Source organism: Erinaceus europaeus, chromosome 4 (genome assembly GCF_950295315.1).
Source record: "Erinaceus europaeus chromosome 4, mEriEur2.1, whole genome shotgun sequence".
NCBI classification, from domain to species: domain Eukaryota; kingdom Metazoa; phylum Chordata; class Mammalia; order Eulipotyphla; family Erinaceidae; genus Erinaceus; species Erinaceus europaeus.
This window is the reverse complement of record NC_080165.1, coordinates 119673068-119700035: the sequence shown is the minus strand read 5'-3', so window position 1 is coordinate 119700035 and position 26968 is coordinate 119673068. Positions and strand designations below refer to the sequence as shown.

At 36.2% G+C, this 26968-nt stretch overlaps 1 protein-coding gene across 1 annotated transcript in view; it reads left to right on the top strand.

Moving 5' to 3' along the window:
• Positions 1-22492, top strand: part of ENPP1 (ectonucleotide pyrophosphatase/phosphodiesterase 1) — an 88167-nt gene extending 65675 nt beyond the window's left edge. The window contains exons 17-25 of the mRNA XM_060190444.1: positions 96-183; positions 2561-2730; positions 3614-3665; positions 4974-5134; positions 8247-8376; positions 9762-9842; positions 12904-13036; positions 15136-15298; positions 19011-22492. Of these exons, the coding sequence (XP_060046427.1) occupies positions 96-183; positions 2561-2730; positions 3614-3665; positions 4974-5134; positions 8247-8376; positions 9762-9842; positions 12904-13036; positions 15136-15298; positions 19011-19181 (1149 nt within the window). The 3' untranslated portion in view covers positions 19182-22492. The remainder of the gene's footprint in view (positions 1-95; positions 184-2560; positions 2731-3613; positions 3666-4973; positions 5135-8246; positions 8377-9761; positions 9843-12903; positions 13037-15135; positions 15299-19010) is intronic.
• Positions 22493-26968: the final 4476 nt, after the last annotated feature.

Here is a 26968-nt window from a genome sequence, read left to right as displayed (position 1 = left end):
TAAATAAAGACAATAAAAAAATTAAAACATTTTCCCCTAAACCATACACATAAGGTAAATGAATTGATAAACTTTTACTTTCCTGGTGAATCTAGGCTCTCTTTATTGGCTATGGACCTGGATTCAAGCATGGCGTTGAAGTTGATTCCTTTGAAAATATTGAAGTCTATAACTTAATGTGTGGTAAGTGTCAATAGTCAGATATGATCTCTTTTAAAGTCAGAGTTGCAATAGAATTATAAGTAGAAGTAATGGTAGATAATCCTTTCAGGAGATGATGATAATGAGACAATAGACTGACATTTTCACCTCCTTTCTGACCTAGAGCTGTTAAAAACATTATAAGTAAATACCATAACATAATTTATGTTTGTATTCTCTGTTACTGCACTGGCAAAGTTCTGTACCTTATATGCAGTGAGTCTTGTACTTTGCCTAGAACTTTGCCAGTCCCTGGTCTTAACTGTATGCTACTTGGTAACAACTGGAAAGATGTCAATATCAAGGTTGTAGAAATAGAGGATACCTTAGTATATTCTTTGTTTAGTCTGTAACTTCGTAATTAGTATTTTTGTGGCTGAGTGTTTTGTTTTGACTATTATTTCCTTTTTCTGATGATAATAATACTGAGCATTTGCAAAACCTAACATACATCCTAAGTATAATTCTCTTAGTAGACAACTATTTACTGAAATTAGTTAATATGTCCTAAAGCACTGGAAGTTTTGTTGGATATATATTGTCAGTGCTTTATGATTTAAGTGTTTGCCAACATTATAATTATCAGTAGCTTTAGTCACAGAATCGAGCAAAGCTAGTTTTGAATCTGAGATCAACTTTGAGATCCTGAATGAAGTACTCTGATTACTCATCTACTAAATATTGATGATAACTTAGTAAATAGTTTTGAGGGTCAAGAAAACCATACTAATTCAGTAATAGGCAAGCCTTTAAGTCATAATAGGTAAATTTTACAGATGATAGGTAAATTTTAATAGGTAATAGGTAAATTTTAAGTGAGATAGCTTACCTGAGAGGGTGTCTACTTTGAAACCATACATGTGATGCAAATTCAAGCTTGGTCCCCATTGTACTAAGAGACTTTTTAGTGCTGTGGTGTCTTTTCTTTTCTCCCCTTTGTCAGTGTCTCTCCCTCTATCCCTTTCTCTCGATGTCTCTGTCTCTCTTTCTCTCTCTCATTCTCTCTCTGAAAAAGTCAACCCAGTGAAGACCTGGCAACCACAACAAAAAAAAATTAGACATTTTTTAGATTAGTACAGCGTACATATCAGTATTGTCACAAAGAATGTAATAGTTAAGGGCCAGCAAAACTGCTCACTTAGATAGTGTCCTCTTTTGTCATGTGTGTGACCCAGGCTTGAGACTAGCCCCTATGACATGGAAGGAAACTTCAATGTTTCTTTTTCTTTCTCCCCTCCTGTCCCTGTGTCTTTGCTGCTACTTAAAAAGAAACAAACAAAAAGAATAGTCAGACTGTGGAGACACCTCACTGCCAAGGTTTAAGCATTGACACCATGTGGGATTTTTTATTTTACTTTAGATAGAATAAGAAATATTTTAAATAAAAAATTGGTTTGATTGACTTGTCAATGCCCATGTCCAGTAGAGAAGCAATTAAAGAAGTCTAATCTCCCACTTTCTGCACCTCATAAAGATATTTGGTTCATACTCCCAGAGAGATAAATAATGGGAATCTTCTGGGGGCTGGGTGGTAGTATACCAGGTTAAGCGCACATAGTATGATGCACAAGGATCTGGATTCGAGCTTTCTGCTCTCCACCAGTAGGGGGGGGTCGCTTCACAAGAGGTGAAGCAGGTCTGCAGGTATCTTTCTCTCACCCTCTCTATCTTCCCTTCCACTCTCAGTTTCTCTCTGTCTTACCCAATAATATGAAAGAAAAAAAAATAAAAAAGCACCCAGGAGCTGTAGATTCATGTTGCAGGCACTAAGCCCTAGCCATAACCTTGGAGGCAAAGAAAAAAAAAAGAAGGAGAAGGAGGAGGAGGAGGAGGAGGAGGAGGAGGAGGAGAAGGAGAAGAAGGAGAAGAAGGAGAAGAAGGAGAAGAAGGAGAAGAAGGAGAAGAAAAAGAAAAGAGCAGGGAACCTTCTAATGGAGGGGGATAGGATAGGACACTCTAGTGATGGGGATTGTATGGAATTGTACCCCTTTTATCCCACAATCTTGCCAATCATTATTAAATCACTAAAAATAATAATAATAAATGAAGTTGAAAAATAAGAAAACACAAAGCAGAACTTGAATTGGGTTTGGTGTATTGCAACAAAGTAAAAGACTCTGGGGTGGTGGGGAGGGTTCAGTTCCTGGACCATGATGGCAGAGAAGGACCTAGAGGTGGTTGAACTGTTATGTGGAAAACTGAGAAATGTTACACATGTACAAACTACTGTATTTTACTGTTGACCATTAACCATTAATCCCCCAATAAAATTTTTTAAATTGGTTTATAAAGTATAAGTTTGCCACCTGGCTGATTTAGAAGCTTCTAAGTAACTTGCTACCATTCTATAACTATGCAGATTTGCTGAATTTAACACCAGCTCCTAATAATGGAACTCATGGAAGTCTTAACCACCTTCTAAAGGATCCCGTTTACACTCCGAAGCATCCCAAAGAAACCCGATCCTTGGTACGGTGCCCATTGACAAGCACCCCCAGAGATGACCTTGGCTGTTCATGTGACGACTCTGTAAGTGTTGCCCAGCTTAGATTAGTGTGTATTGCTTATTTTACCTTCTAAATATAATTACTTAGTAATCAAATTGAAATTTATGTGTGAGAGTAAGCATATTTATTTGTAGTTCTAGTGGTACATGTGAATCTTTTACTCTTGGTTTTTACATTACTACTACTACTTTTTTTTTTTTTTTTTTTAACCCATGTACTTCTCAGCTCTGGTTTATGGTGGTGCTGGGGATTAAACCTGGGACCTCAGAGCCCCCATAGAAACCTTTTGCATAATCACTGTGCTGTGTCTAAGACTCACTACTTCTACTTTTAAACCTTTGGTACTACGATTTGCCCTGGGATATATTGAATGATAATCCATATTCTTATCCTAACAATGAGATCATGATTATAAATTAACCGCAATATTCCCTCTGTAGACTACATCACAACCTATTTTAAATTCAGAGAGGAAATATCATTTATGGCATGAGGTTAATATATAACACTGCTCCTTTTTTTTCTTAATATATACTTGTAAGAAATGGAAATATTTGAACAAATATTATGAAAGAAGTTGAGAGTATCCATAAAGACATTTTCAGGAAATGGTTGAATTTATACTTTCCATTTAATTTAAGGTTCACTAATAAAACTAAATAGAGCTTAGAATTATAAAGCAATTACATTATTATTTTTATTTAAATTTATCGTGTACTTATCACAGTTTTGCCTTTTTTACAGCTATCATCTTGTCCTTTTAGTCATCAAAAAATAACTTTCACTTACACAAGATGGTTTTAAATGTTATATTCGCTCTACAGTGACATAGTTAGGCTATAGACTTTATAGTTGGAAAATCAAAACTATTCTTTCAATATTTAAAAATTATATTAACTTTCTAGATTTTACCAGCTGTGGATTTCCAGACAGACTTGAATCTATCTATGGTAGAAGGTAAGGCATGTTTCTTTTGAGTTTATAATGTAAATTCAGGGGTGTTTTTTTTGTTTGTTTGTTTTTGTGTGTGTGTATATGTGTGTGTGTGTGTGTGTGTGTGTGTGTGTGTGTGTGTGTGTGTCCACAACAGTGTGAGACATAAATGTATTGGTGTTGGGACATTATTTGAAAATAACTAGTAAAATTAAGGACTTAATGAGGGACCTATTGATGAAACATATTTCTTTACTGGATAGTCTAGACCATTAATAATGAGGAAAGAAGAGGTTTTCATAATGTGAACAATGTTTAATATGTTTAGTGGGAGCTAAATTACTCTGTGAACACAATGGAGGTATTTAAAATTTTTTAAAGCTTTTATAGACTTTCAGGTTGTAAATACAATTTAACTTTGTGTCTCAGTTGATTATTATTTAATTATAGTTAAGTGCAAATTTATTTATTGGAAGTTATTTCTCTGTAATTTTTTTAGTAAAAATTAAGACTATGTAGCTACCTGATGGAATTTTTAATTCACATAATAGATGTTTTTATCACTTTGATACAATCTCTGAGACTTAAGTTGCTTGTCAGTTTTTTCCACCTGGAATAAAAAAGTGAATTCTGACTTGTTTATATAAAATACTTATACATGTTTGATTAGAGAGATGTTTGCAATCTCAGGTAGTAAAGTGTTGTGTCAAGGAATGACATTTAAAATTGAGTAGATTTGGGTTTAAACATGAGCTTCAGAAGTTTCTATCCATGGAAAATCTTTTCCTTCCCTATTAGACTGCTGTTTCCTCACCTGTAATGAGTGCATAACCCAACTGACCTCATATTTAAGAACTAGACACTATAAATAGGGAACTCTGCTGAGTACTTGTCACTTTGTAAAAATGGCAAATGCTATTACTGTTTCATCTAGTTTAATCTCATATTTTCAGTTCTGTACTTTTAATTTCTAAATACATCATCCAGAAAACATTTTGGAGTGTATTCTAGAGAATAAGTAATTAAAACAATGTTAAAGAGTGTCAGTGATACAATTTTTAAGTCCCTAATTGTTGAGATTTCTAGCAATTTCACAATGTGATATTTTGATAATACAGTTCTCTCAAGAGTCTTTATCAGTGAAAACTACAATAAATCATTTTTGTGTTCTTAATTGTTTTGGTTAAGTTCTTACTTTCCTTACTGTTAAAGATATATATATATATTTTTTTTTCAATAGGATTAAGCAGAGTTAAGTCAGTGTGTCCTTATGTAATATAGTCTAACATATACTAATTAAATATAAATGGTGACTTTATTTCCCCTCTGTAGCCCAAGAGAAGATCATTGAGCGTGATGCTTTGCCCTATGGAAGACCCAGAAATCTCCAGAAGAATAACACTCTCTGTCTTCTATACCAGCAGCAGTTTGTCAGTGCATATAGCCATGACATTCTCATGCCCCTTTGGACATCCTACACCATTGACAAAACTGCAAGTATTTGTCACCTTGTTAGCTATGTGTATTTGTGTCAAATTATCATTAAGGAAACATTGAAAGTGTATTTTATAACTGTTACTCATGAGCCTATAGTCAATCAGTTCCCAAAGTAGAAACTTAGTGAAGTAAGAGTCAGAAAATTTAGGTTCCAGCTCTGTCACTGACTGGCTTTATGATTATGATTCAAAGCAGATTTATTCTATTAAGGATATGTAGTAAAGACTCTGCCTTGCCCTTTTACTTTTTTAGTCTTAACATTTTATGGTTGTCACATATAATTTCTTGCAATCAATTTCAAGTCAGTTGTTATTATCCATCTTTAAAAAGACAACTGGGGAGTACAAATTTTTTTCCTTAGCTTCCCAAGTTTTAAAGGGTCTTCACTGATGAAAAAAGCCATTAAAATCTGCCGGGCTACTGTCGCCAAAGAGAGAGACTCTGGAACTTGTGGCTGAGCGAGAACATAATGCAGTGCCTTTATTGATCAGAGAAAACACATTTATATATTTGAAATGGAAGTGGCAGGTCGGAAAAGGAAATGGCTAGGAGAGGGGGTGGAGAGAAGAAACGAGCTGGAAGGTAGCAAGCTTCCATCTAACTAGTGGGGAATTAAACCAATGCCCTGCAGGCAGGGCGTGTCTCAGGCAAAACAATGATTATGTAAATAGACCACAGCATCAAGCAATGCAGGGGACCTGGTGTAATGACCAACAAAAATTCAATAAATTTCCTACATACACCATCTATAGGATACAGCCCACCCACCCCCCCAAGCCAGGAAAAGACCATGGTCCTGTTCATCACCCAAACCAAAGGAATTAGGATTTTTTTTTTTTTTATAAAAAGGAAACACTGACAAAACCATAGGATAAGAGGAGTACAACTTCACACAATTCCCACCACCAAAACTCCATATCCCATCCCCTCCCTTGATAGCTTTCCTATTCTTTAACCCTCTGGGAGTATGGACCCAAGGTCATTGTGGGATGCAGAAGGTGGAAGGTCTGCCTTCTGTAATTGCTTCCCTGCTGAACACGGGTGTTGACAGGTCAATCCATATTCCCAGCCTGTCTCTCTCTTTCCCTACTGGGGTGGGTTTCTGGATAATCAGAGCTCCAGGACATATTGGTGGGGTTGTCTGTCCAGGGAAGTCTGGCTGGCATCATGCTAGCATCTGGAACCTGGTGGCTGAAAAGAGAGTTAACATATAAAGCCAAGCACGTTGTTGATTAATCATAAACCTAAACTCTGGAGTAGTGCAGATGAAGAGTTGGTATTTGAAAGGGGTGGAGAAAGGACAGACTGTTGCACTTGGTAGACCATATATACTACTCTGCACAAGGACCCAGGTTAATGCCCCAGTCCCCACCTGCAGGAACTTTTCTTCTTCCTCCTTTCTCTCCCCTCCTCCCCGCCCCCTCCTTCTTTACCTCCTCCCCTCTCCTCCCTTCCCCTCCCCTCCCCTCTCCTCTCAGAAGAAAAAGAAGAAATGGCCACAGAGAATAGTGGAGTCACTGATCCCCACTAATAACCATGGTGAAAAAAAAAAGAAAAACAAAAAGACTGCAGTTCCTTCTTCATGGGGTGGAATAAAGAAATGATAGAGAAAGGCCTTGAATGGCGAACAGGGGTTGAAGATGATGTTTGGATTTTAAATGCATTTGAAGTTTTAAAGTAGATTTACCAGGTTTTTAGAAAATGAAAGTGAATCTGATAAACTGTGAGGATAGAGAAGATACTTGAGCATACTTGGTTGAATCTATGAAACCATTGGAAAAATTAAACTGTTATGTGTTGGTGAATGGAAACTATACACAGATGTCAAAATGTAAATTTACACATCTGAAACTTACAAACAAGCAAGCAAAGAAAAACAAAATCTCTTGGGTTATGAAAACAAAAAATCATGATCACTAAAGGAAAAAGGGGGTGAAGGTGGGCATTTGGGTAATGGAAGTAACATGAAAGGTAGTGCGTGGAAATCAGACTGTTGGTGGGGACCATAAAGTAACATGCTGTATAGACACTGAATTACAGTGCTATATACTTAAATCAATATAATGTTTTAAATCTGTATTTGAAATTTTAAAAATAAAAATATAATCCAATACTCATTGATTTTTTTTTCCAACAATAGTACTGCATGTTATTTCTGTATTGAAATATATATGATATATACATATATGTATATATACTTTAACATATATGCATGATTTCTGCCTTAAATTTTGCTTCCAAAAATTGTGAAGACCATGTCAAATACTTCAAATACTTTTTACCTTTAACTTTGTAATATGTGACATTCTAGATAATGTCTTATTAGTTTTCTTATGGATCCTGTTTCATTTTTCAGTTTACTTATATAGTCAAAACTGCGTAAATTCCATGTTTACTATTTCTTTATATTGTATTCACTACTCAGTGACTTTTTTCTTCCCTCCCTAGCTATAGTCTGTTTACTTGTATGTAGAAGATGGATTTAGGTATCTTAAATAGCCATTCACTATGTAAATGTTTAAAGTTGAGTAAGTTAAAATAGTATAAACAAAAGTAGCACTACATGGTAGGAAGATAATTGGACATATATGGCAAATGATTAATAGATTAATAAACAGTATTGTAAAGAAATTTTATACTTTAGTTAGAAAAAGAGTTAAACATTTAGAAAAAAATAGGAAGATGGTGAAAAAATGAAGAGTCAGCAGGAGCATGATAATTTTTTTTAATATTTATTTATTTTCCATTTGTTGCCCTTGTTATTTTTTATTGTTGTAGTTATTATTATTGTTATTGATATCACTGTTGTTAGACAGGACAGAGAGAAATGGAGAGAGGAAGGGAAGACAGAGAGGGGGAGAGAAAGACAGACACCTGCAGAGCTGCTTTACAGCCTGAGAAGTAATTCCCCTGCAGGTGGGGAGCCCGGGGCTCAAACCGGGATTCTTAAGCTGGTCCTTGTGCTTCGCACCATGTGCACTTAACCCGCTGTGCTACTGCCAGACTCTCAGAGCATGAAAATTTTTATAAGTATTTCAAGTCTAACTGTTTGTGAAGCAATCTCCTTATGTCTGATGCCTGTTGATCTTTTTCTTTTTTGTTCTTTAGGACAGTTTTTCTGCAGAAAACATTCCCAACTGTCTTTACCAGGATCCTCGAATTTCTCTCAGCCCTCTCCATAAATGTTCATTTTATAGAAACAATGCCAAACACAGTTATGGGTTCCTCTATCCACCAGGTAGGTTCTAAGTTTATTTCTATCTTATTCTCATGTCCATTTATTTCCTTCCTTTCCCTTTTCTTTCTCATTTGTAAATCTTACTACAATAAGGGGAGATGCAGACCACCTTGTTATTAATGAAAACTGCAGTTGAGAAATATAACTCTTCATAAAAGTTTTAAGGTATCAACAAATGAATTTGGGGTCATTATATTGTTTGGGGAGTGGTAGATTTAATGTAATCATGATACAATATCTGCATGTTTCTGCATTTCCTTTAAACAATTTGAGAAAACTCAGGTTAAAAGCTTGCAACATTGTTCTTAAAGAAAAATATCACTTTGTAGTCTAATGAAAAATAATTTGTCTGGAACTGGGTGGTGATGCAGCGGGTTAAGTGCACATGGTGCAAACAAAGCACAAGAACTGGCTTAATGGTCCCATTTCCAGCCCTTGGCTCTCCACCTGCAAGGGGGTCACTTCACAAGCAGTGAAGCAGGTCTGCAGGTATCTTTCTCTCCCCCTCTTTATCTTCCTCTCCTCTCTTGATTTCTCTCTGTCCTATCAAACAACAATGACAGCAGTAACAATAACAAGGGCAACAAAATGGGGAAAATAGCTTCCAGGAGCAGTGGGTTCAAAATGCAGGCACAAAGCCCCAGCAATAATCCTGGAGGCAAAAAAAAAAAAAGTAGTTTGTCAAAACAAAGGTAAGAGTCTTAACCACTTACTTGTTCTTTCATTGATCAAAAGCCTTTGAAATTGACTTTTGGAAACTATGTTTTTTTTTTATGGCACATTTGTATGGTAATAAAACATTTGAAGCCAGCTTTAAAAAAGCAAAAGTCAGAAAGCTCCAAGTACTCAAATATTCTGCAGACCCAGTCTTGTCCCCAGAGTAAGTACCTGAAATCAGAACTTGGCTACCACCTTATAAAAATAGACGAGATCCAAGCTGCAAGTTCATACAAAGAAACCTTGTCTTGCATTTTGAAGCAGACATCCTGTGATGTTTTTTCTGGATAGTAAATGCTATTTTGAAGCCAGATGTTTTCTTTTTCCTTTTCACTGTGAAAGAGTTTAAGAAAATAAGAATAGCAATGCAGTACACTTTAGCAGAAATGGTAAATAAAGGAATATTTCATTATGTTTAGTTTGGGGCTCATAGTGAAGTTTTATTCCTCGATACATATATCTTTTTTTAAAAAGTCTAAATATCTTACTTTTTAAAAAGGATTTTGATAAAATACTCTGCATTTGTTCCTTAACACAGTACCTGGGCAAAGTTTTACATGCTACTCAGCTCATTTTTTTTTAAATGGCTTCATGAAATTATAAGAAAATTTTAATTTCTAGTGTTACTTGTGAAAAATGAAAAAAAATGTCTTTTTTTTTTTTTGTAGGACTAAATAAAGCTTTAAGTCTAATATATTCTGAAGCACTGATTACTAGTAACATAGTGCCAATGTACCAGAGTTTTCAAGGTAAAAAAATGAACTAATCCCCTATCTTATAATTGCAATGAATTTCTGTAATAATAGGTATAATTTATGTACTAACCCTAGTATTCAAAATTAAATAGCTAAATATGAAAATTTTTGAAGTGTTTACTTTTAGAATATAAGTATATAAAATTATCATTATTAGAATTCTGATATTCTTCTGTATCAGATTTAAATGTTTATAAACTTTAGGGCAAAAACCTTGTAATTCTGGTCCTGAATTTATCTAGTTGACACAGTCTCTTAAACTAACAATTTCAAAAAACCTGATAATTTTTTTAATTCTAAAAACCATTACCTTTTACATCATTATAATTATTACAGCACTTGGCTCTGACAAATAAATATGCATTTATATTTAAAGTAATATATGCATTTATAAAATATAGAGCATATAAGTAAATTTTCTTTTTATCTAGAATATCTATGAATATATCAGTAGAATTAGTCTAATATTATCAATAAATATGAATAGCCTGCCTTTTTTGTGTTGGTCATTTTTTTTTATACTAAGTAATGATATACAATCACAAGTTCATGCTGATGCTTATGCCCATGTTCAGGAATATTTGAAACGGAAGTGATTCAGCTTTTTCCTATGAGTCCTTCCAAAGGCCAAACCCAAACATAGACTTTTGATCTGATCCTTAGGCAGAAGGCCAAACTTGATTTTATTTCTAATTAATTATAAATGCTAAGTTTGAATCATGACATTGAGTTATTTCAAATAACTATTTGGTGCTTTTTTTTTTGGTTTAAACAACACAAGGTTTATTAAGGTGAAACAGGTAAAAGGCAAAATAAGCACTTATTATCAAGGGTTAACAGTACACTAGGTCCATAAAGTCTGAGTATAGTTATCAAAAGTTTAGTCCCATAAGATAAACAATTATCGGTTCTGGTAAAGGTTGTTCATGGCTGTAGAGGGGTCTAAAAGTTTACCAGCTAGCAGAGTCACGTGTTTAGTTCCCAGGAGAAGTAGCCATGGCAGATACCTGGCGCACCTCCATCAAGATGCTTCTGACCAGGAGAAGAAGCAGCAGCCAAAAAGAGCCACCTGCTCCAAGTTCCATACTTTATACCTTCCCTTCTCTGTGTCTGCCTCTGGCTGACGTCATTCGTATGCTAATACTACCAAACTCCTGTTGAGGTCACAGCAATTCCCCACTTCTGATTATAGACATGGACAAGGCGTACAGTCAGTATGAGCATAGGAGAAATAAGCAAATCTTCAGTGATTCTAGGGTTACCCCTGTAAACTCTGCCTTCACCCCCCACAGTGCGGGTGCAATGATTTTAATGATTTTAATTTTATTGATTTTAATCACAAAGACTAGACAAATCATGAGGCATCTGCTGGAGAAGGAGTAGCTCTGTGGAGAAAGGCAATGCTTAGCAGCTGTCTGATAAGAATTATGCAGTACAAAATTTAAAATATATAAAGTTCCTTGTATTCTGTTCATGTCTGAGAAATAACCCTTTAAAGGTACATATGGCATTCTACAATTACTTATCTAATGGGGTAGTAAGGCATGCAAAATGCATGTTTAGAAGAAGTAAGCCTTAGTCTAGAAACATATTTAGGGTCATAGTCAATCTAATAAGGAATACTTCAGCAGCAAAGGCAGAGATAGTGTTCACGAACATGGCTTGCTTTCTGTGCAACAGGTGGCATATATAAAGCCTGTAACAGTGTCCACAGAGATAGGAATAAATTTCAGTTTAGCAAACTGAGGGATGTGTGAAACATCCATTTTTCAGAATCAACATTAAAAAAAGATACTGAGATAAACACCCATAAAGGGAGGAATCACACTAGTCTAGGCATAAAGAAACAATGGCTTGTGCTATATCAGAGAAATATTTAATTATATAACTAGAGCTTAGCACTTTGGTAAGAGAAGGACTGGGAATTAATAGCTAGTCAGTATATGTCCTGCATGGTACCAATAATTCTAGAATGTGCTAGAACTAGAGAGGTTAAGTAGAGCACAGCAACGAAACAGCAGTAAAAGTTATGGGGAGAGGACAGCAAAAAACTGGTGGATACAGTTTCTATTCTTTCACTTTTGGTTAAAAGACATAGGTGTGTACAGTAGCATACTACAATCACCAATGGCTTTAGGATAAACTTGAGTCAATACATATATACATACTTCATATTCAAATAAATCACTTCTTCATAGAGAGACTAGAAGGTTAAAGACATAAGTTACACAGTTAAGCAATCTATTAAGATTCATGCCTGTAGTGACTATCCTTCAGAGTCATCCAGCTTTGTGGGCTGGAGAGCCAGGGCCCTGCTTATTGTTATCTGGCAGAGAATTATCTCCTGCATAAGTTATGGATGGACAGTGGATTGCCCAGTGAAAGCCTCTTTTACAGAGTGGGCATTTGGTTAAGGGAGGTTTTAAATATCTGTCATCTCTAGATATCTTATAATCAAACTGTTTGAGATTCATTTTGCAATTCTTTTGTAAATGGCCCTCATTATTACATTTAAAACAAACCTTGTTTTGCATGGGCTGTACTGAACCTGCCACATATGTGGCCTGATTAAATGTAATAACATGTACTTTATGGGTTTGAGTCTGTTCCTCAGTACATGCTTTTATTATCTGAGAAATACTTAAATCTAGATCCTTAAGTGGCCCAAGAATTCCTTTACAATCTTGGTTTGCATTTTCATAGGCTAGTCATTTAATTAAAATTCTGGCTGCTTCTTTATTGTCTACTTATCTACTGACAGCTTCTTATACCCTGTCCACAAATTCTCTGTAGGGTTCTGTGTCTTCCTGAATAACAGAGCTGAAAGCCTCTGCATTAGTGCTAGGTAACTTATCACTTATTCTGACTGCTGATTGCACAGCAAGGTGCCTGTCATTTTTTCTAATGTTCATATGTTCATTGGGAGAAGTAACGGCACTCTCACCCACTAACTGATTGGGTGAGATATCTCTGGGAACCTGATCTGGCCAAACTTTATATTCCATCTCAGTTCCTTCTTTTTTAACAGTATACTATATATTCCTTGTTGTTTTAGTAATATGGCACTACTTCCATGGCACCCTACTGCCAAAGTATGCTGAAGAAAGAAATGGTGTCAATGTTGTCAGCGGTCCTGTGTTTGACTTTGATTATGATGGGCATTATGATTCCTTGGAGACTCTAAAACAGTAAGGACATATTTCATTTACTTTAAAATTTTGGTATGAAATATGATTACCATCCAACTGAATCCTCAGAATATTTCCCTCTCTTACTTGTTTTTATCTGCCAGGCTAGCTTCACAGGCAGGAGAGACGACCAGGGACTCATGGCTGAGTGGTACGCAGTTCAGTCTTTATTCATATGGAACTCAGCGCAATCTAAGCTATCTCTAATCACAATCCTGTCCTTATATATCCTGAGGCAGAAGTGTCAGGTCCGAAGAGGATGTACGTAGGATAGGGTGTGGGGAGAAGGAATAAGTGTGCAAAACAGTGAGGATTAAACCAATGCCCTGGAGGCAGGGTGGTGCTTAGTTAACAGTGGTTATGTAAATAGAATACAGTGTTAAGCAGGGGGGATTAAACCAATGAAATAGAAGGGGTCTTAGAAGCAGAATTTAGAAGCATACCAACATTTATCTACATGGCATTTCTGTAAGCCCTTTTAAATGTCTGATTTTGATCAGTTTTGCTCTTTGTTTAGTGATTTTTTTTTTAGATCACTGATGTTACTCTTCTCAGACAGATAATTCTTTTTTAAAAAATATTTGTTTATTTATTCCCTTTTGTTACCCTTGTTGTTTTAGATAAGTAATTCTTAATCCCAGTTTAAATGATGAACTTTGCCTTAACTTAAGAAGATAAGGTCATCGTTAAAAAACACATGAACAAACAAACAAAACACCTCTGTGGATAACTATTAAGATACTTACCTAATTAGCAGGCTGCCAGTTAAAAGAAGAACCATCTGGTGGGACTAGAGGCATCCTGAATTAAGGCATCAATTGTAACATAAAGCAGCAGTATAAATGTAGGTTTGGGGTAAATATCACAGTTTTGAGCCAATTCTAGCTGTAGAAAGATGCTGAACTAACCACATGCACTCGTGGTGTTGTTTTTGTAAGGTAAAGGGAGAGAATATTTTAGAAATTGGATGATCTTTATTATAACAATAATGACAAGATGAAGCAATTTTGTTATGGTGCCAAAAAAAAAAAAAAAACTTCACTGGACTCAGTCCTTTCTGATAATTCCCTGTAGTCTCTAAGACTGATTTATAATTCCTTTTTATGTGCATATACTTGTGAATACATTAATTTGTAAAACTAGGTATTTGTAAAACTAGGCATTATTTACAGATCATAATAAAATGGATAGAGAAGAGGATATTATACATTTCCAACCCACAGATTGTTTAGTCTGTAGTATTTTTAATGTTACATCATCTTGTAGTCCATATAAGATTACATTTGAAAATGGTGATTCCACCGCCTTAAATTTTAGAAGATGTAGGGAGTCTGGCAGTAGTGCAGTGGGTTAAGCGCATGCAGCTCAAAGTGCAAGGACCAGCATAAGGACCCCGGTTCGAGCCCCCGGCTCCCCACCTGTAGGGAAGTCCCTTCACAAGCGGTGAAGCAGGTCTGCAGGTGTCTATCTTTCTCTCCTCGTCTCTGTCTTCCCCTGCTCTCTCCATTTCTCTCTGTCCTATCCACAAACAATAATAACTACAAAATATTTTTTTAGAAGATGAATACAGCCCTAGCTTTAGGAGTAAAAGAAATAGGAGAACAGAGACAAGGCAGTGGTGTCACTTGCAACATTTTCGAGTACATGCTGAAAATGAAGATAAAGTTATTGATAGAGGAAAGAAATTACAGATTAAACAAAGGAGAATTTACAGTAACATGGCTTCCCATGGTATAATGTGTGTCTAAAACATCCAATGAGTCAATTTTAAAATCACTGTCTGCCCACAATAATAACACTGTAGATAATTTTTACTGTAGGTGTTCAGAATTTTTCTTTTGTTATAGTATCTCAATTCCAGTTTGTTATGGTAGAAATACAAAAATTGCATCATGTAACAAAGCTTTCTATAAAAAGTTATTTGGATTATGTTTATATTTCTGTATCCCAAATCTTTTACAATTATTACTCACTTCTTAAAATGCACTTAATTATTTGACTGACTTATATTAGCTGTAATATATTAGATATACTAGTTTGAAACATTCTAAAGAAGATGGGTACTTCTTTCTTACTGTGAATATTGCTATACTTTACAGAAACAGCAAACTCATCCGCAATCAAGAAATTACGATTCCAACTCACTTCTTCATTGTACTTACAAGTTGTAAAAATAAATCCCAGACTCCCTTACACTGTGGAAATTTAGACACCTTAGCATTCCTTTTGCCTCATAGGATTGATAACAGTGAGAGCTGTGCGGTAAGTAGTTTTTGCTAAATGTATTAAGTCCTGAAAATATAATTCTAAGTACCCATGGCTGTGTCTTATATCGAACACTCTTAAATGTAACTTGAATATATATGTACTTTGAAATAATGAGATGATTTTTAATTTGATTCTCTTAGATAACAGATCTTTAAAGATTACCCCATCTGTTAAAAACATGAAACATCTGATCAAAATGTAAAAGTTTAGTGACTTCATATCACTTAGCCACTAAACTTTAGGTTTATTTGAATTATAGATTTACTTTTTTTTTTCAAGACTAGATTTATAATTCCAAAAATGTCAGCACTATTCGTAGTCTTAAAGTTATTGATAGACAATATTAGATGTTTTTTTTCTTGCTACCAGATTTATTGCTGGGGCTCAGCATACTGGCAAGAATGACAAATCCACCACTCATGGAAGGCATTTTCCTTACTTTCTTTTTCTTGTTGTTTAGAGAGAGAAAAGAAAAATTGAGAGGGAAGGAGGAGATAGAAAAAGAGACACCTGCAGCTCTGCTTCACAACTTATGCAGCTTCCTCTTTCTAGGGAGGAACATAAGCTTGCACTTGCTCTTCGTGCGTGGTAGTGTGTGTGTTCTACTAGATGAGCCACGACCCATTCCCAATATATATTTTTTATTTTTATTTATTTATTTATTCATTCCCTTTTGTTGCCCTTGTTGTTTTATTGTTGTAGTTATCATTGTTGTTGTTGCTGAAGTGGTCATTTGATAGGACAGAGAGAAATGGAGAGAGGAGGAGAGAAAGATAGACACCTGCAAACCTGCTTCACCACCTGTGAAGTGACTCCCCTGCAAGTGGGGAGCCGGAGGTTTGAACTGGCATCCTTACACTGGTCTTTGCGCCACTTGTGCTTAGCCCGCTGCGCTACTGCCCAACTCCCTATTTTGTTTTTTAAAGGTATATTTATTTCTTGAGAGAGAAAGAAAAAGACAGAGGGCAATCAGAGCACTTCTTCTTCTAGCGTTTGCCCTTCTTCCGTAGCCAGTCAACAGCGTCAGGTTGAAAGCTGTCAGGAGCTGCTTGTTGCTGGCTTTGAAAGTGACTGGGATCCATGTGGATTCAGTCGGCTAGGAAGGATCGTCAGTTTCCCCAGTGAGTGGGTACTCACGGGATGCACCACGAGAAGGTCGATCCGATGCATCCCATCAGAGCACTGATCTGGCATATGTAATGTTAGGGCTTAAACTCAGGGCCTCTTGCATGAAAGTCCTATACTCTTATTCCCCCTTCCTGGAAGCTGAAATCCTTATTTGAGATAGCATGTTATTACAAACATTATTCTTTTCCCTTATTATCTTTTCTCATTCTCCTATTCCAGTGATTGGAAAGAATTATTTTATTATTCAAGATCCTATTCTTTTCATTTTTTTGTCCATTGAAGATATACAAAATAATACAACCCTAGTTATTAGCAAATAGAGTGGAGAGCAGATATCTGGAATTCTGTGTCTTAAAGGATTGGGCTCATTCTGAACTTGACTAGGCAGCATATTGTGATCATTCACTCACTCATTCATTCATTCGTTCAACCTTTTTTTTTCTGACCCAGTCATTCAATAGTACAGACAAATATTTTAATACCAACAGACTTTCCAGGTCCTCAGGACACAGAATTATCAAATTATTGTGGACCCAGGAGTATATTACAATGACTCATTTGCCATCCCTGGCCCAATGATCTTTCTATGGATCATTCATTACAGATAATGAATATGTATCTCCTCTTAATTATTTCTCTGCTATACTTTCAGAGTGAATTGACCTGTTTTCCTAGGATATAGTTCTTTAGTTACTTTCCCCCAATATTCAGAATTAATTACACAATACCAGTATCTTCTCTTGGACTATCTATTAGAGTTATCTAGTTCTGCCAAGTAGATGCTGTTGACCGTATACCAAGTATTTCCCTTATTTATTTATTATTTTATTTCATCTTATTTTTATCTTTCATTATGTCAACAATACCAATTAGGGATCCAGACATTTCCTGTCTTTCAGTACCACCATTTGGCATGTGGCCCCTGTGGATTAAAGATGGCTTTTACGTCTCTAGATATTCTGTCAAAATTTGGGTTCCTCCCAAAATAAAGAAGTCAGCAACAGACTATGCTTACATATCATTGACTAAAATAATATTTTCATGAATGAATGAGTTCTTTTTCCATCTTCACCATTATAAAAGCTACTGTACCACTATCTTAAATGCACTTAATAAAATGATAGAATGAGAGTGCAACCAGAAGACAATATTGAACTTGAACCAGAGATTATTTGAAGGTTTATCACACACACACTTGAGATTTTTTTTCCCTAAAGTAGGATATGATGATTAGTTGAATATTGGCAGGAGAGAGCAGACCATTTGCATATAATTTTAACTTATTTTTGTGAAAATCGGAACAAATGTCTACTGGCTAAATAGCTCTTTTGATAAAGGAGTGTTCCCATTAGACCCAGAATGAGGATTACTGTGGAAAAGACTGAATGTGGCACCAGTATTGGTAGTTGGTGATTGGGAAGGTAGACTTTATTCATCAGCTCTCCTTCAGTGTGAAAAGTCTGTTTGTATCATTTCCAACTATATACCATGAATACATGTGGCCCCAAAGTTTAAGGTGCTGATGTCAAATAATTTTTCCCCAGTTTACCAGGTAGAGTTGTGGTAAAAGCATGGACTTGAATTCAAATTTTCTTTTCTTTCTTTCTCCTCTTTCCTGCTCTCCTTCCCTTCTTTCGATTTTTCTCCCTCCCTCCCTTTGTCCCTTCGTCCCTTCCTCCCTCCCTTCCTTTTTTTTGGCTCCAGGGTTATTGCTGCAGTTCAGTATTGGGACTGTGAATCCACTGCTCCCAGTGGCCATTTTTTCCTTTTTATTTATTTTTTATTTTTTAATGATCTTTATTTATTTATTGGATAGAGACAGCCAGAAATCGAGAGGGATTGGGAGACAGAGAGGAAGATAGAGAGAGAGATACCTGCAGCCCTGCTTCACCACTTGCAAAGCTTTCCCCCTTTAGGCGGAGACTAGGGACTTGAACCTGGGTCTTTGAGCACTGTAATGTGTGCACTCACCCAGGTGCACCACCACCTGCCCCGCTCCTTTTTTTTTTTTTAATTATCTAGGACATATAAAAATTGGGAGGGGAGAGGCAGATGGAGAGAGATACCTGCAGACCTGCTTCATTGCTTATGACTCCCCTTCACCACCCCTACCTCCCCTGCAGGGCTCCAACTCAGGTCTTTGGTGATGTGTGTGCTCAACTGAGTGTGCCACCACCCAAGCCCTTTGAATTCAGAGTTCTTAATGCTAACTCCCATATTCCTTTCTAAAATCTTGACATTCTTTTACCATACTATGATGCTTCTACTTTGTTAACATTTTAACCTCACACCAAGGAAGTTTCTTGCTCTGATGTAATACATAATTACCTGCTGCAAGCTATTTTCCTGTTTCCATATGTGATACCTGTGACCAAGCAGGCATTTGTGTTATATATTATATAGCAAAGTAATTAAGAGTGAGGGCTCTGCCTAATAAGTTTTGTGGCATCTGCCATTTGGGAGCCAATTTGCCAGAACTGGTTAAAATAGCGACAATGGAGAGGAAGGGGAATTGTAGGGGAAGTAAATTTTCTTTTTTTGATTTTTTGTTTTATTTGTTTGTATCCCACCACTATAGAATAGGAAGCATCTATCATCATGGATTGAAGAGTTATTGAAGCTTCACAGAGCTCGGGTCACAGATGTTGAACACATAACTGGACTCAGCTTCTATCAAGAAAGGAAAGAACCAATTTCAGATATTTTGAAGTTGAAAACATATTTGTCCATTTTAGACCAAGAAGACTGATTGTTTTTCTTTATTGCAGAAACACACCATAAACCTTTCCAGAAGAATTTTCATTTTTATATAGTCCTCAATTCACACTATTGCATTGTTTATAAACTGTTGACCAGAGTTTGAACTGGGAATTCCTCTGTGATTGTGACACTCTCAGGGAAACTTGTGGCCTCAACATAGCAGTAGGACAGTGTTCCTACTGATTCTTACACATGGTTACGAGTGTAAGAACCATATGCATTGCTCAAGTTTGGGAAATAAAGACACACCATATCTAAAACTTCTCTCCTACTTCTCTCAAGGACAAAAGTAGCTATGAACCCTGCCTAGATATCAGAGTTTGAATCTCATTTTCACTATTAAGTTTTCATGGAGCCGGCAGACACTAAACTAACGATTAGCATCGCAATACTAAATGTTGGAGAATTTTCACAAAATTTTGAAAGACTTTGGATTCCTTTTAAGCTGAAGTTTCATTTCTCTTATATTTAATGAAAAAGGCAATGGAATGCTTCTGAGGTTCTATTTTTATGTTTTCTGTGTACTCGCTCACAGAGAACATTTTTAGTTCTGTGTTGTTTTTTATTGTGATCAGGTTTCTCAAATGTAATGGCTGTAAGAACTTTAACTTTGAAAGCAGATCTGTGACTTGAACCTATCTACCTGTTATAAGATAGTTCACATCTGTAAAAAAAAAAAAAATCCCATCAGCTCACTGGTTGAGCTCAACATAGGTTGAAAACAGCTCTAAAAGTAGTGGTTAAGATTGTTAAAAGGGTATCTTGGTGAAACTTTCAAGAACTTGTTAACACATGCAGGTGGCATTTTTCCGTGAGATTATAAAAATGTTTTCCTGTGTGTGCATGCACACACACACACACACACACACACACAGTCTGCCAGAAGAACTTTACTGTAGTAATTTGTTTATTTTGAAGCTCCATAAATTTGAAGAAGCCTTCCAGCATCACTTCACATTGTCTCAGTGATCATGATAAATGAGCCAGATTTCCCTGCTGCATAGATTATGCCTTTTAATTCCAATCTGTGAATCTTCAAAACCCACTTTCACTTTCCAGGACCCTGGATCTGATACTGATACACCAAAGATCTGTATTTGACCTTTTTTTAATAATTTATTTTATTTTAATGAGAGAGAAAGATATATAGATATATAAACTCAGTTTTGGCTTATGGTGGTACTGGGGATTGAACCTGGGTCCTCAGAACCTCAGGCATGAAAGTCTTTTGCATAACTATTACATTGTCTTTACAACCCTGTATTTGACCTTCACATGGGAAGTTTTAGCCTCAGGACCACAAAAAACCTTTAAATATTACAATTTGCATTTGAATGTTATTTCATAATTTAAAAAGTTACATTGATTTGTGCTTTGGTCCTTAAGGACCCCAGACTCTACTTTTTTCAGGGTTCTTTTTTTTTTTTCTTTTTAAAGTTCTGTATTTAGAGTGGATAGTTTCTGTTGTTTAAACTTTAAGAGTTCACTTATTCCTCTGTTTATTCTATTCTGATGTAGAACCCATACATTGGTTGTTTTATTTCTAAAAACTCCATTTTTACCTTTTTTAAATTTATTTACTGAGGATATTTATCTCTCTGGAAACCTTATTTCTTACTGAAACTCTTTTTAAATTTGTTTCAAGCATATTTGTAACTACTCAATGAGACATTTTTATAATGACATAAAATCTTTGTCACGTAATTCCAACATCTGCTATCTTTTTATCATTCAAAAATATTTCCCTGCTTCTTGGTGTGATGAATAATTTTCACTTGAAACCTGAATATTTTAGATATTATGTTATACAATTAAACCTGTTTTAGCTGGCATTCTGTGACATCACCCCAGTAGGAGACCTGTGCTATTTTTTGCCAAGTGTGTCTAGGCATTCAGGCTGCACATTCAGCCTCTACTCATAGCTTGAAGTGTGAGGTGATTCTTGTAGCTGCTGAGGAGGGTAAGAACTGAGCTCCCTAATGGGCTTCTGTGTCCCTAACTAGGATGTACAGGGTGGTCACTACTGACACTGGTGTTTGGAGTGGCAGGAAAAGCTTTATTATCAGAGGCTGGGATGTGGTTAGGAGTTACGGGAGCTAAACTTTAACAGCACATAGTCTGGCCTGGCTGTAAACCTAGGCTTCCCATTCAACCTTTGCTGAGGTAGGTAGAGCCATGACCTTTTTTTGTGGAGCTATTGAGCATGCTTTCTTTGGACTCTTCTAGGATATTGACTTCTCAATTCCAATTATGAAATATATGAGCAAGCTAAACAACAAACACAAATTGTTTCTTGGGTGTTGTCTGCAGTTTTCAGAATCTTCCTATTTGTTTATTATATAAAACCCAACCTTTTTGTCTGCACTAAGCAGACTGATATCTGCTTCTTTATAGAAGTGTCTCATTAATTTTTACATATTCTTTAAAACATATGCAGACACATAACTGCCTCTGCTTAAAGCATATGAACAGATCTTAACTTAAGAAATAGGTGCTTCTCACCTTTCTCAGACACCAAGAATGCAAAGAAGAACAAGCTAAAAAAAAAAAAAAAATCCCATAGCATGATGTCTTCTGGTTCCATCCAAAATGACTCAAAGGAAACAACCTTGTTTTTAACAGTTGAGTAATGGTGTATTGCATCAATGCAAAAGACTTCAGGTAAAGAGGGGGAGGGAAGGTTGGAGGAGAACTGTGGGGTCCTGGTGCATAACAAAATTATACTCATGTAGCAATGACTGTGCTGTAAAACAATCCCCTCAATTAAAAGAAATCCCTATAGTTTTAGGGAAGGAGAGGAGGCAGTAGAAGTGTAAATGATACCTGATAGGTAGTTAAGTGTTATTTGCAGCCTTGAATGGGGTTAGAAAGCACAAAGACAGGAGTTGGGTGGTAGCACAGTGGGTTAAGCACACATGTCTCAAAGCACAAGGACCAGCCTAAGGATCCGGTTTGAGTCCTCGGCTCCCCACCTGCAGGGGAGTCACTTCACAGGCGGTGAAGCAGGTCTGCAGGTGTCTGTCTTTCTCTCCCCCTCTTTGTCTTTTTATTATTGTTTTACAATAATAAAACAAGGGCAACAAAAGGGAAAATAAATAAACAAAATCTTTTTTAAAAAAAGCACAAAGACACTAGATGCTGCTTAACTAGCTCAGCAGAGACATGTCAGGAGTGGTAGCATTTGGGTTGCAGGAGGAATTAGAACTCTGAGCTCTCCTGAAGTCTTCTGATGGACAGGAATGAAAGAGCAGTCCAGTATCCTTGTGAATACATTTTTGACGTTTTTCCATTTACTATTAATTCTGAGACATCCTACAAATGTTGCTATGACCTACTTATAATGTATAACCATTTCACTTCTTGCTTTGTTCTCCTAAAAGGAAGTGTTATGCTATAAATTTTCTGCTGGTTCTGATAGGAAAAAGGCATATCTGTTCCTACCTTGTTGATTTTTTTAAAACATTTTTTTAGTTTCTCTATAATTTTTTTCTTGTTTTGAAAGATACTCCTCTTTTTTTATACTTCGTTAGCTTAAAACATATGACTGATCTCCACTTTCCTAAGTTGAATAGTAAATTCACATGGTTATATTTGGAGATGCCTTTACCCTATTTTCAAAATAAATACTTTTTGCTTTTCATCATTGATTATATTTCTATCTCCGGTCAGTAACACTTAAATGAGTAAGTATTTTATACCTAGTCAGTTCTTTCACAGCAGAACAAATAACTAGGTGGGATTTAAAGATACTTTACCAATCAGAAAAGATACAAACTTTAGGGAGAAGAAAGTGGGCGGTCAGTTTCCAGAGGCTAAATAGATATGTAGGCCTTTTCAGGAATTAGGAAGGGTGGCTATTAACTCAACTTCTCCTTGACTTTTCTAACCATAGATAGCTCCATTAGCTGCCCTACCCTTTTTTTGTGGGTAAGTGCTTATCTGTGATAGAGACTGGCATTTGAACTTTGAAACGAAATGTGCTAATTATACTTCATGCTGAAACCTAATACAGGAATTTGGTCTGTGAGTGTATTTAAGTAAAACATTTTCCATGGCTATAGTTCTAAGACATTTTCCTTGATTTCTACCCAACCAAAATATCTATAATGGAGAAGGGAAAAAAACCCTACAGTATGTAAATGTCTGTAATCTAAGAAATATGGATTCATAAATAAAAGTTGTATATATAGTGTAGCATGATTGCTTTATTTTATGTGTTGATGTGTGTGTGTGCAGGGTGTTGGGGTAGGGGGCAGTGGAGAGTGCGAAGGAGGAACCTGGGTGTTTGTTTCCTTTAGTGATTCATACCAAGTGCAGGAGTATAGACAACCACATCTATATTGGAGGGAATCAAAAAGGATCTAAAGTTCATTTCAGGTTCACAAGGTAAACGCCTGTTCCTGATCCATGACATATATGTTTGCTGTTTAAATTACACATATCATACTTCTAAGGAGAGAGAGAGATACCCTTGTAGTATTCAGAATACTCTAAAACTCAGGTAAATTCTCTCTCTTTAACTTTAGAGCTTTATTGAGTAACAGTTTATATATTTTTTTTACCACTCCCATCACAAAAGGTCTGTGTCCCCAAGTAAATTCACCAACATGTAACTTGCATAGATTTTTTTTCAATATGAATATTTTTTCACTTGTCATTTTAAAATATATATATATTTATTTATTAGATAGAGGTAGAAATTGAGAAGGGGAAGGGAAAGATACAGAGACACCTGCAGCCCAGCTTCATCACTCGTGAACCTTTCGTTTTGCAGGTGGGGACCAGAGGCTTGAATTATAATGTGTGCATTTAACTAGGTGCGTCACCACCTGGCCCCCACTTAACCTTTTTTTAATTTCCTTTCTATTATATATTAATAGTGATAGAAATGTTAGAGGAAAATTAGGTCTGGAGGACAAGGGTAGATAACACAATGATTATGCAAAGGTACTCCCATGCCTGAGGCTTTGAAGTTCCCAGGCTCAATTCCTCTGCACCTTTATAAGCTAGAGCTGATTAGTGCTCTGGTAAAAATAAATACATAGATAAATAAATAAATAAATAAAACCATTCCAGAAAAGCCATGGTGACCTGGTTTTGGTCACTTAAACACTGCTTTCACTAACCTTGGGCACAGCGGAAAGGGAAAAAGAAACCAGCCCAGGGAGGGTGGAAATGTAGAGGAGGTGACCTAACCAGGAAAAGAAAATACTAGAGGAAAAGATCCAGCAAGCAAGGTAAGGTAATTTAAACACCAAAGAAAAATTCATTCCAGATGAGACAGATTGGTATAAAAATCCAAAGGAAACTTAGCAAATGGCCATATTCTCTAGTGACCTTTTTGTGTCTGTGTGAGCTATGTTTCTTTGCTAAATAAAATTTTCTTTGTCTGACCCATGGGATCCCCTGACTCTTCATGGAAAACTACTGTGATAAACCAGACACTCTGGGAAAGATGCTTGGGTCTGTCTCTCAGAGGGCTGTAGCACCACAGCCTCCCACAACAGAAGGAAAAAATGATTAGTAGAAATCATACCCATGCCAGAAATCATAATAAGTTCTGTAAATCAAGTGTTATACCTTTGGGATATCACAAAGGGGCAACATATCAGAAGACCCATTCTTCCTATATACCCCAATGTCCTTGTTTTAAATTTGACTTTATACTTGACTATAAGTCTTTGAGACACAATTGAAGGATTGTAATAGCAGTCAATAACATTTGAATGTAATCAACTGAAATTTTCAAAATAAATTATAGTTTTCATAGACTAGAGACACAAAGCAATTTAATGTTACAATATTGAAATTGGAAAAAAAAATGTCCTTTTCTGTTCAGCATCTGAAACCGAACAAAAGGTTCTCTTTTTCTCAGTGTCCCAGTGTCACTAGAAGTCTGTACACTAGTATTTTTCATGAAGGGGAAAAGTTTTGTTAGTACAAATCAAGAATGCAGCATCTTTGTTACTCATCAACCTCCAGGTAATGACTGCCTTTTTATTTTCATTGTGCTTTTTAAATTTTTGTCAGGATCAGAAAGGAGGAGGCTGGGGACAGGTTTTTCCCACCACCTTGAGACAGCAAGGTCAGGACCTTGAGCTCCTATCCTCCAATCTTCCTGACATTGGATCCCAGACCAACTCTAAAATGACCATCAAGAAAGGGGTGGGAGCTGGGTCCAAGAGGCTATCCTTTTTCTTCTCAAATTGGGCTGTCATGATCTATTTTTCTTCTTTTCTATGCAAACATGTGTATGACTTCACCTGCAAGCCCATCCATACTAATCGCTGGAGTTAAGTTTTTCATGATTTCTCAATCCCTTGTTTCCCCTCCCTTCTGCCACCCCCATAGTTACCCCAGATCAAACCAAGTCCTTTTGGGGTTCAGTGTGAGTATTTCTTAATAATTTCACCCCATGCAGTTCACTTTTTTTTAATATGGAAAAATGTGCCTATGCATACATTCAGTTGTGCTGATCATAACATAAAGGAATTGAAACAAGGGTCTTAGAACTGAACATTTATAATTTTATAAAATTGTGAGAGTATTTTAAAGGACTTCAATTTTTTTAAACCATAAAGAATGGATTCATGCCTTTGCTCAAGTTTTCAAGTCTTGAATAACACAATTTTGAATTTCATGAGTTATTTTTTATATCTTGATACAATTTCACTGTCCAGAGGAGTTGCTAGTATAGGGAAACAGTATAGTAAATAAGTGGGGGTTTTGTTCATGGACTTGTTTGGTTTAAGATATAACCATTGTAGACTTAAAGGAACTAAGTTAGATGCAGGGATGCATTGGATCGACCTTCCCGTGGTGCATCTCGTGAGTACCCATTCGTTGGGGAAACTGACGATCCTCCCTAGCCGGGCAAACGCTAGAAGAAGAAGAAGTTAGATGCAATTAGAACAATTGATATTAGGTTACAAAGTTGTGCTTACTCCAAACTCATGATTAAGCACAAACTGGGAAATAGGAATGCTAACTATTCCATTAGTGCTTACTCATCAGCATTTTGCCTTTATTTCACATCCAAGACACATGTCCTTACCATAGAAGTTCAGACCTAAATTAATTGTCTCAAAGTTTTTAAAACACAGACTGAGTCTTTTTAATATATAGGCTATGTATTTGATATGTGGACTCTTTCAAAAGCCTAGACCAATTAGATCAGAAGCAACCAATGGCACAGCTATATACAAGACACTGGGTACTATACAGCAAACCCTAACAAAAGGACTTTTCAAAGTTAACCCAATTACCAAATAATGTGATGATAACATTAACTATCCATTGTCTTTTTGAACCCTAAGACAGCAGGAACCTCACATCTCCACTATAGAGCCTATATTTCCCCCAGTCCTGGAACCTTAGGATAGGGCCCACTTTCCCGCATGCCTCTCCCAATCCATATCAAACAATATTGCATCTGCCAATCACAACCTAATCAATGCAAAGATTGCCACGTCAACATGCTTCAGCTCAGACTGTGTCCAGAGACTTCAGGTGTGGAATGACAACCCTTCAGCTTCATTACTCGGGTGAGACCTTTCCTTTCATTGTATTCTCTAATTCCATCCCAGGTGGTTCACTTTCTAACAAAGTCCCAAAACCTAGATATACACCAGGTTCTGTGAGAGAGAGAGCATATGTTCACACGTATCCATAAACTAGTGCAAAATATATACCTGAAAGCAGAAGTACACTAGAGTTTGCAGTGAGTACCCCCCTAACGCTTCCTCTCCACTATTCCAAGCTTTGGGTCCATGATTG